General features: G+C 34.0%; 1 protein-coding gene across 2 annotated transcripts; it reads right to left on the reverse strand.

Annotated features, from left to right (window-relative positions):
- Positions 1-1,344: 1,344 nt before the first annotated feature.
- Positions 1,345-11,452, reverse strand: LOC128175132 (crystal protein-like). 2 transcript variants are annotated; one of them, XM_052840551.1, is made up of 5 exons: positions 11,189-11,452; positions 9,348-9,474; positions 8,795-8,984; positions 3,684-3,814; positions 1,345-2,797 (listed from the first exon to the last, which is right to left on the reverse strand). In XM_052840551.1, exons 1-5 carry the CDS (start codon positions 11,350-11,352, stop codon positions 1,802-1,804), a joined length of 1,608 nt encoding a protein of 535 aa, XP_052696511.1. In that variant the 5' UTR covers positions 11,353-11,452; the 3' UTR covers positions 1,345-1,801. The 2 variants fall into 2 exon arrangements, with proteins under 2 accessions (XP_052696511.1, XP_052696513.1); XM_052840553.1 differs by lacking the exon at positions 11,189-11,452 and adding an exon at positions 10,463-10,615 and having other exon boundaries at positions 1,346-2,797.
- Positions 11,453-11,954: the final 502 nt, after the last annotated feature.

The raw sequence follows: 11,954 nt of genomic DNA on the forward strand, positions 1-11,954 counted from the left end.
GTAGATTCAGATATAGAAAAACAAATTGTGAAGGAACTGTCTCCTTCCCACCGAAATTTTAGACCTTGTTAATATATTTTAAAATTATATGGAAACTTAAGATTATATCAACATTTCAAGGTACTACTCCCCCTCTCTAAACGGGTTAGGATGTTGAAGATTGAAGAAGTTGTTTTTTTTTGCTTGTCAAGATTTCGGGTAGGTCTGCCCTTTACCACTTCCAAAACTGTTGCTATGTGCCTGTTCATTGCTGCTACAAAGGTAGGCAGGAAATGTCATTGGCTGAAAAACCATTCATTCATATAATTCAAAAATTGATGCTTACTTAGCAAAATTTATGTATCACGGCAACCATAAATATCTTATCCGGTTTCATGCAGTGTAGCAGTGACGGACTTTTTTTTTCAAAAGTATACTTGTGAAATTAGAATACATTGACTAATCGAAAACTACAGAATTCGTGATAAAAGTTACAAGGCTCATAAATGAAGCCTAAAAAAACATGTTAGATCAAGTTGAAATTGAAAAAAAAAGTGAGTAACGTCATACAAACTGACGACATCTCACAGATCAAAATATCATAAGGTGTCAAAGTTTTTAACTTTCAGGTGATAGATTAAATAATCCGAACAGTCTATCATATCTGTGAGTGAGAGCTATGTTTCACAAGGAGGCTTGATGGTCAACAAGTTTACCATCAATCTACCAAAATATAAATTATTATTTTTTAAAGAGGAAATCCATAAATTTTTCATGTTATAGTTAGGTATTTTTCTATATTTTTATATAGCACTCTTTTTTCAAAGGAGATTAAAAAGTAAAAAAAAATGGCCAAGACCATCCAGCCCTCTTAAAACTTTCAGACGAGGTACGCGGGCCGAGCTTCCTTAAATCCGCCACTGATTTGAATATTGTGTCCCTCGAACGCTATGTCTGTTAAAGTGTGCTTATACGTTCACATTCATATCTTTGGTCATTGACTTTAAACCAAAAACGGCTCTCTTTTGCTATCGTCAGGATAACGAGCAGATTTCATCTATGAATCTGCTGTTTTATTGTGTTATTCATGGGAAAAAACCCTAATCAGGTCCATCCTAGGCCTGTCATTTGATATCGTTACATCAGAGCAGAGCAGCTGGTCTACTTCAATTGTATCGAACGCATCCTTGAATTGCTTCTAATTGACATTGAAGGCCATACCACCAAATGTTCAACTGCACGCAGTGTCATCTATAACTATGTTACGTGATGCGAAATACCGCTCATCCTCTGAAGTTTCATTAAGTATATTTTTTTTCAACCTTATACAATTTAACACTCAAGAAACTTAATTGTTTATCGAATTTAATATGTGAATGACAGGAAAATATTTAACAATGTATACAACGATTTCAGTACATGTCATGACATGAGTACAATTTGGAGCTCTATGTCCGAAATTGTGTAAGTTAAAGATACACACTCAACAGGTCTTGAGTAGAGAAAACAAGTTGGGTGATGTTGAGACTTGAAATGGAGTCTTGAACATTCGTAATCATTTACATATGCTCGTATAGTACTACAAAAATACTAGTACATACCAGAGAATATTTCCTCATCAAAAATTCATTAGAAATTCAATATATAAACACTATAACAGACCCGTGTAATTTCAAATTTGTCTTATGGCACAAGTCGATCTCTATTGAACAGAACAAACCTTAAATGGCAAAAACGAATTGTTTCTGTAAAAAATATTTCGCTCATGTTCCAAATACGATTTTAAATTAAGAATCAATCAAAAGTGTAAGGCAAAAGGGAACTATATTTTAAAATCGCTTCTTTTGAATTTATCACAAGAACGTCCCATGTAATCTGTTATTGCATTTGGCGTTGGCGCTTGGAGGCGCATCACTGCCCTAGGCCTGTTTGGACTTGATGACGTAATATGGTACTGGGGCCACACAGCAACTGAACTGTTGGTGCCGACACCATTTGGATTTCCATGTTTGGCAAAGTTTGTCCAATACACAAGGAGGTCGTTTTCCAAACTCATTTCTTCTGGTTTCAGAGGAAACACTTTGCGCACGTTTTGAAACAAATACGGGATATCTGCTCCATGGCATGCATTGTTTTGACAGTTGTTCAGAATGCCAGTACCATTCAAAAAAGACATTCCTTGATCGAACACATACAACCAGAGATTGTGATTTGAAAGGGCCAAGTCAGACGCGATCTGTCTCGTAGGGCAAGTGAAGAGGTAGTCCGTGGCGAGAGAAGACAAAGCTGCACGAGAATCTCGCGGATTCTTTGGAGAATATCTCGAGAGCCAAGTGAAAGCCTCGTTCTGATTGATCATCAAAAGGAGACCCGAGTAGGTCATCATATTAAGGGGTGTCGGGAACATATTGTACACGTACGTTAGTCCTTCATCAGCGGTTGTTCCAATAATTAGCGATTTATTTGCTATTAGCCCTTTTTCGATCGCTTTCAGGGGACTTACTGGTACTTCATCACCGTCATGATATGGCGACCATGGCATAAACTGCTGAAGCACATTGCCGAAGGATCTTGTTGAGGCCTGAGCATCGAGAATCTCCCTCGGTGATCTGGAGCGCATGCAAACAATGTCTCCGGGAGGGCAGTTGAGATTGCGACTGAACTCAACTCCTTGAGAGTATGCTTGTCGGAAAGATTTGAATGGAATGCTGAATGGACCACTCTGGATGATGGCCCTTTGGTACAGGCTGTCTGCCTTTCGGGATGACAAATGAATAAGTGCTGATAAGGCGCCAGCACTTTGTCCAAACAACGTAACCTGCAACAGAGGAACTTGAAATGACAATATACCTAATAATACGAATATTTAATAAAAACCATATACAATATAACTGAGGGCACGGGATGTGGTATTTTGCATCACGAGGCGTAAAATTGAGATCATCCGAACAGTGGGTGTAATTGATCAATTACTGCAATAAATTACATCACTGACACGTTCACTATGTCGAAAATCGTTAAGTATACACGGTTGAGTACAGAAGGTTTGATAAAGTAACAATCGAGGGATATTTGATTGAGTGCATGCAGTTCATTAACAAGATCGATTCCATGTCCAGAAGGAATCTAATTTGGTTCCTACTATCTGGAAGAACATTCATTACATAAATAACAGTAAATTAGTGTTAATCTGCTTAGCGAGCAAATGACGTCTAAATAGAGATCAACGAGCAGGCTTTTCTTGTTCAAGTTCTATGACAAGCCCTAAATAAAACTGCGGGAAAATCCTCCTTTATTTGATATACGATCTATGTAGTCTCATCACTAAACGCTGTCAATTTAATTCTGGATTTTGAATAATAAACTTTTTTTACACGTTTCCACGAACTAACAAATGTTGTAATTAAAACAGTATACTATGTAATTTGAAAGAGTTACACACATTCAGAAAAAGCTGGCGTATTAACAGTATCTATGTGTCCCAATTGAAATCTTAAAAAAGATGAGTTTACCGGATAATAGAGAGAGAGTAGAGCTGTAAAAATTAAATCAAAACGTATTTCCATTTTGCATTGTACATGCAAAATGTTATATATTTAAAAACATACAAGAAAAAAACCCCGATTTTCTCTACCGCAATCGTGTATATTCTTTAATAAATCTGCAATATACATGAGATAATTATAAACTTTGGATCAACGTACGTTTTTAGGATTTCCTCCGAATTTTTCAATATTCTTATTCACCCACTCCAAGGCCAAACGCTGGTCTTTGATTCCGTAATTTCCGGTAGCTGAATTTGAGCCAGTTCCAGTGACTAAAAACCCCAGAGCCCCTGAAATGACGAATAGTTCTTCAGTAAAAGGGTGAAAAACAATCAAAATACGTGTTTTCTAACTAAAATAATTGTATAAATGATTAAATTCTAGTGGTAACGAAAACGCAAAGGCAGCTCAAGCAGTTATGATTTCTTGCAGTGAATCATTTACATTCCTTAAATAACTTGTCAGAGGCGGATCCAGCAATTTTGAAAAGGGGGGGGGGGGTTCCAATTGATGAAAATCAATACGTGCAAAATACATTATTTGTCAATAAACAAGGCCTTTTGAACGTTTTCCGTGCGTAAATTTAATGAACATTCATCTCATCAATATCTATTTCAAATCTATTTTAATATCAGAGTGCATTGCATTATTGAGCGTTTTGGTTTAGGTAAGGAAGATTTGCATAATTTCCAGTCTTACAAAAATCCAAGTCTCCAGCAATGAGAACGTGCGTCTATGCTTAATAGAAAGAAACACTAAGAAACCAAAAATAATTCAGACTTATTACGACAAGCTATTATAAAAATGAATTTTTAGTAAAAAAAAATTATGTCTTTGATGTTTAAATTCTGAACTATTTATTGACTTTGATTTCTATCGCTTGCCTTCTTAAATAAAGGTCTAAATGATAGGATATGACAAAAATGGGGATAGTTTTTCTGCTGAATAGACGGAACATGTGAAATACAATTGTACAAGCAATAGTCGTCCCAGGGAACTTGATGTGGCCTCTGTATGATGGATGCGCCACATCACTAGTACAGATGCGATCTTATTCAGGAAAGTTTTGAAAAGTTGTGCATTTTCATAATGGTTTATATATAAACCCCTTACACGGTATTTTGTAACATAATTTCCGATTCTTGGAAACAACACCAAAAAAGGGCTTTCTTTTGTGTTCCATGTGGGTATGAAGGTACGGTATAGCTAGCATTCGAGAAAAATAGCATAACTTGCATAAAATTAACTATAATCGATTTTTTAAAGAAATAGAGTATGCAATACATTGTAGATGTTATTATAAATCTGTGTTTTAGCGACACTGCTTAGTTAATTTTTTAAAAATTTTCCACATGTTTAGTCACAGATGTGAGCACCGGATGCTGATAGGAAGTACCTTTTTCGATAAAAAAAAATCGTTAGGGTTTTTTCATAAAAGAAATACATGTACATGTAAATTACGGTGCGTTGTAAAAAATTCTTTAAATTAGCAATTTTAAAAGCATTTATTTGAAATAATTACAGTATTTATATTATAAATGGGGACAATTACCTTTAAATAGGCATTACAAGTTTTAAAACGTTCAATTTCTAAAACGTTCAAACGAAATAACAGTACAATTAGGTCACGAAGAATGATCAATTCAAAAAGTTGAGAGTTAATTCATTATGAACGACAGTCATCGTGTGTGTTATGGATGGCCTTGATTTTATCATCAAAATCATAAAAGTCATTTTATAAAATCAAAGGCTTTTGTGTTAGACATGATTTAAAGAGAGAAGTTCGGGGATTTTCTATCTTAACTAACGATCAGAAGGATTTAATATGAATGACCTTCATCGCCAGAAATGGAAATAGAATAACGGATTTGTTCCGATATGATACAAAACCATTAATCGTCTTTTATTAATGAAGTTTATACTGAATTATCATGCAGTGTGGTATAATAAGTGATTTTGAAGGGAATAAGGGAATTACGAGATAAACATACGGAGTACATCAACTGCCATTTGTAGAAATCACATTTATTTAAATCTATTTGTACGGAGTATAAGAAATCCGATTATGTTCAAACAGAAACTGACAAACATAATTATGATCTAACCTGCTTTAAAAAAAGGAAAAATATCAGACTTTGAAAATACATGTACGTATACTCCGTGAATCTGTTAAAACTGCATTCAAACACATTTTTACCTAGCTGTGTTCGGTTCATCAAGTGACAACGTTAAAACCTTTACTTATAACAGATAATGGTTACATTGTGAAATTGTACCCTTTTACCCTTTTTATACTTATGAGGTTGACAGTGCGTGGATCGAAACCTTTATTCGGAGCACTGTCACTGCATGGACTGCATTAATCTTTGTATATGGAAGAATTTGCTGTTCCTTCTATTTAGTGTACTAATTGACAATAACGGCAAAATAATTTTACCGACAGACAGTTTGTGTGTGAGAGAGAGAGAGAGAGAGAGAGAGAGAGAGAGGGAGAGAGAGAGAGAGAGAGACTCATCCCTTCGATATATATCTTATTTAAATTAACCTATTTACAACCAAAATCCAAATTTCGCACAAATGACATTTTTCACTAGTATTCTTAACAAATCATAATAATAGCTTACCCTGCACGGTAATTTTTATCAGAACTCACGCTTTGTTCTGTCAATATATTAATATTGGTAAAATGTTATCTATAATACCCCTTAACTCTCTGTTTCGTTATTGATGCTTTTCAATAGAATCGATTCTCATTAACACGTCAGAGAAATAGATGAGTCAGTTTTGTCACTTCCTACGCAGATCTCAATCATTTATAACTTTTAAATGTAATAAACATAACAACAGTTTAATAACACGATTATTTTAATATCATCGACAGACACATTGTTACAATAAGCCTCTCTCTTCTTCGTCACCCGACAATCCCGACTTACCAATATGTCAAAGTTCTACATGTCAAGTCTGTCAAACGGGGATATTTTTAAATTTACAGGTAGATTGTACAAGTACATATTGTCATGCTGTTGTATTCCTAACCATCAAATACAGCTAATAATTACAATATGACACCTCGGTATTCAGGGCCCCTACCCCATTTGTTAGCTTATAAGATGGGGGATGGACCGGGGTATCCCTATTTAGCAGAAGTAAGCATAACCCTGTAAGCGTTAGATTTTTGTGTGTATTGCATCTTGAAAAATCTCTGAATATAGCTCTAATTTATCTTAATTTCATTTTCTGATTAAATGCCGTTGTACTATCTTGTTGATCTGGTTTCTCTTGATTGTGCATGTAATATAGAATAATTGGCAGATGTAATGTTCATCACAATGGCAAAATTTGGCAGCACATCGAAGACAACTGCATGACTCACAAATTGATATCCCACTTTCCTTGAACTCTGTCAGAAGTAAGAAACTGTATATTTAATTGTCACAGTGCTTTCATCGAAAATATCATTCCAGAAAATGAAAAGGTAATTATAAGTCGCCCCCGCTGTCTCGTTTAAAGTCTAGCGCATTCTCGTACAGAAGTCTCGCAGTGATACATGTAGGCAACAACAACAGGTGAGTGAAATATGTTGGTTCAAACAAGGTTCATCATTTGTACAGAGGTGGAAATTGGAAATTGCCAAGCAGACAGTTTAAGAACATACTAATACATGTTTATTAAAGTTTGAAGAAGTTCATTATTCTTTTTTACAGAAACTTGTCAACAACAGTCTGCCGCGGATCACAAAGATGTCTGACTAATAATTGTAACGTTAACGTCCAAACGTACATGTAGCACTGCTTTTATTCAGTTCATATTTTAATGTTATTTTTAATGTGCTCAGAAATATGTACATACGCCGATTTTAACATTAAACACTTTGATCGTCATTTGTATATACCCACCATTTCAAAACAATAGTCTCCATGATTTATGTTATGGACAGTACTCCCTTTGCGAATATAGTAAAAATAATACCATCAGAACTATTTTTAGTTTATAAGCATTATTCAAAAGATATGTTCTAAAGTATATGATTCTGTATATGGGCAATAAATCAATCAATTTATAAGAGAAATTCAAAATCATTAACTCTCAAACTAACGTGTCATTTTTATGTTTATAAATTTTAAAAGAAGTTCATCTCTTTAAATTTACATCTACCAAGTATAATTTCCTCTATTTCTTATGGAAAGTTATAGTTAATTCATAGCTGTATAGAAACAGCCAGACTGAAATCTACACGCCCCATTTATCGATTGGTCGAAATCTACAGCGGCTGAAAGTGACAGGACTGAAATTGACACGCCCTGTTTATCGATTGGTCTGAAGCTACAGCGACCTAAGTAAAATCACGGACTGCACGAAATATAATCATGATGATGCCAGACTCAAAGTCTCAGAGAAGATAATTGGCTGTTTCTTTTAGCTAACGCACTTATGTACATTAACAGTAATTTAGTGAATTTTACTAACTTTTCATAATCAATTTATTAATTAGTTTAAGAAATATGTAAATATAAACAATAAAATGCTTTATTTTATGATTCATGCGGGTTATGAAGGTAGCGATCATCGCAGGAAAAATTTACAGCGGGTTATGTATTTTTCCTATGTCGCTACCTTCATATCCAGAATGAATCACAAAAGAAAGCATTTTATTGTTTTAATGTTTGGCTATGTACATACAACGTTTAAGAGGGATCGATAGTCTTGACCATTTTTAGACTGTACAGATCTCCTTTATAAGAAGAGCTCTATATAAAGATTAAGAAAAATATCCAAATTTAAAAGATAAAATATTTGATTTTTTTTTTCACTAAATAAAAGTTTATAGCTAGACAAACCTTCTTTGATGATTCATGCAGGTTATGAAGGTAGTGATCTTTGCAGAAAAAAAACATAACCCGCTAACGCAGGTTATGTATTTTTCTGCAATGTCGCCACCTTCATACCCTGCATGAATCATCAAAGAAAGCATTTTATTGTTTAAATAAAGTAAGGCAAAGTATTAAGATGTACTACACTATGCTACATAGATGGAAAAGCAATGGTTACTAGTATGTTACATGTATGTGGTTAGCGTATTGATTCTGATCAGTTTTCGACGGGGTTTAAATAAGTATAAATGACAGCATTGTAATGATGTAAATTTTGTATTTACTGCCACCCGGTAAATTCAAAATTTACAACATGACAGCAAAATGACGGCATGGATAATTCTTTGAGATAAAAGAAATTACCAAGTGAATTTTCTGATAAAGCTCGTCACTTACCTAGTCTATAATTCACCGTTACAACTATGACATCACCCTTTCTCGCAAAAATCTCCGAGTTGTAGATGTCTGCGCCAGCTGTATAAGACTCGAACCCGCCGCCGTGTAGGAATACCATGACCGCTTTACCACTCCGAGGGGACGTGTTTAGGGGCATATACACATTCAGGTACAGACAATCTTCAGACATCTGTATTTACATGTAAAAGAAATCGCCTTGAATTAATCAGAGATTACCTTGCGGTAATTGGTTTTGACTCCGGGACATTTTTCCGTACATTTTTTCTTCAGAGAGTAAAACATGAGTATAGAATTTTCCTGATCATTCAAAATAACATCTTTTTCCATCTATTTACAACAGAACCTTTTAGTATGATTTTAGAATGAAGTGGATGAAAATGCCAAGGATAGCATATATATGTTTTAGATATAGAAAACTTTTATTTTTCTATATGATTGTATGTAAATCACTAGAAATGATTAACGACACCTACAATGAAAATTATAAATATATGAATGTGTGTGTATGTACGTGTGTTATTTATTCAAATACCTGTGGTAAACATAAGCCGATCGACTGCTTGGTGCCGCATGGCGTCTGCGGCTGTAGACACATTGGGCGCACGCGTCGTGCGTCCCATATAAAGTTCCAGCGAGCGGGAACCTTGGGATCCTCCCATCTAAGTTAAAAAGTCGCCATGGTATGAAAACAATTAAATTGAAGAGTAAAAACAAGAATTTATTTTAAAACAAACAAACAAACAAACATTTTAAAATTTAAATTGAAGAATAAAAAAAGTAATTCAAAAATAAACAAACAGACAAATAAATAAATTAATTAATAGTTGCAATATGATAATCAAAAACTTAGCCCGGGATCCATGACTTCAGAGATTAAAAAGAGGAACCATTGATTTATATTTTTAAGAAGCGTTTTCTCAACTATATAAAGATACATCTGAATATGATTTAAGGTGGTATGGGACATCTGTCAATATTTATGTGGATTGTACTACATCATAATAAAAAACATATTTCACCGGTTGTTACAATTATTTAACACAAAAAAAAAAATACGTTTAAAAAAAAATCAACAGATGATAATTTTAATATCCAACGCGGGATTCGAACTCAAGACTTACAGATTCGCAGTAGACTCTCTCTTTTTAAAATCTTTTCTATTTAGTGAATCCTCTTCTTGTATAAAAATTTTTTATTGATGTAGTGAACCTCTAAATAACGGCGCTACGCTGCTACATGTATATGGCGAAACTGGGAAAGAAATTATTTATAAAACTGCACCTGACTTTATTGTTTATATCGATAATAGATCGTCACAAAATGGAAATGTTCCATACCACCTTAGCAGCAGACATTATGCTTATTTCTGTTCTCTCCTTTAGTCAAAGTAAGTAATTATTGCTTTTGACAGAAGATACATACATGCATATTGCAATACAATACAATTTCTTTATTAGAAATCAATGGAATAAATAATGTAAGAAAAAATGTATAAAAAGTTGATAAGATTTTTAACTAAGAAAAAAATAAGGGGGGGGGGGGGAGAAAAAAGCAAAACGAAGACAAGAACAACTGAAAAACTTAGAGAGTAAAAAAGAAAAGAAGACAGTGAAAACAAAGATATATATTTATAGTCACAAAGCTTACTTGATCCTGTTTGCAATTGAATTTATTCACGTGAGCGTTTAAAACATGAATATTGTTTGTGTTGGCAAGTTGTTTAAAAATTATATGTATGTTTATACGGATACCAGTACAACGATAAGTTTAAGGAGGAAGTCACATTTATCTTAGGTATCTTAAAGGAATATCGCCTTGTCCTGATACAAGCAGACTGCTTCTGCAATACCTACTTACTGCAAGGTTCAGTTTATTATACAAATCACATCCACATTTAATATAAAAAATAACCCCAAAAACATTTTAAATCCGCACTTTGCATATCATATAAGCTTATTTATTGAATCAGTTGAGATGAGATGCAGATGTTGCCCTTTATTGTGTTTTTCCCTTTATCCAAGGACATCTCTAGGAAATGCCTGTTGTGTGTTTTTCTCTCTCCATATCTTGTCTACATCTCGGACTGGAGACTTCCCGACATGATCGTCATGAAATTGAATCAATTAATCTTACGTCAGATCCGATGTTAAGTCTGTTACCAATAATAAGGTAATCATAGGATATTACAGAATTATAGGTATTAACATTTTTTTCTAGCAATAGAATAAATTCAAGTGAATTTTGTACACTAGTTAGATAACCACTAAAGGAAAAGCATCAGACTTAATGATTTAATGTATTAAATCATAAAACACCCCAGCCAGTCCTACCGTTGAGCAACTGTTCGTAATTTTTAATAACAATTTTACATACCGTTTAGGAGGCTGTGCAAACGGAACTCCAAGGAATACAATAGCATCCCGAGTCACATTCCCTTGGATCCACCCGTGTGTGGTTTCAACAAATACGCATTCCACGCTTACACACAAGGAACAAAATATGACGGCTAAAACAATTTCTTTGAAACTTGCTTGCATGGCTCTTCAAACACGGGGGTTGGATCGTTATTGAGGATTTTGGAAGTGTACCTTGTCTTAAGCGTTAATGATTGACGTGCACCTGCCCGCAGGCAATGACGTCACACTTTGTCAGTAAACTATTGTTTTGGTGACTTGTAGTTATTTGTACGCATACGAGCTGTAAACGTCGTGTCAGTATGCAGAACATCCGAATTCTTCTATATTTGATCATTTATTTTGTTGTTTTTAGGACGGTGGGATTATGTTAAAAAACCTTCCTCAATCGAGTATTTTTTTGAACGCATATTCGTGAAATACAGAAAACAAGGCAATATATTGTACATTACCTATAATTGATATAATTTTTTAGAAGGGGGAGGACTTGTGTTTATTTACAGTAAAAAGCAAACTTTGATCAAAATTTATATATGTATCTCAAAATTAAACCTTGTAGGACGGCAGTATGATGTGATATATATATATATATATATATATATATATATATATATATATATATATATATATATATATATATATATATATATATATATATATATATATACCTTCCAAATATACATATGCCTTTGTATCCCAACGTCTTGAAGTAAAAGAGCCCCCGA

Source organism: Crassostrea angulata, chromosome 3 (assembly GCF_025612915.1).
Source record: "Crassostrea angulata isolate pt1a10 chromosome 3, ASM2561291v2, whole genome shotgun sequence".
In the NCBI taxonomy this organism is placed as follows: Eukaryota; Metazoa; Mollusca; class Bivalvia; order Ostreida; family Ostreidae; genus Magallana; species Magallana angulata.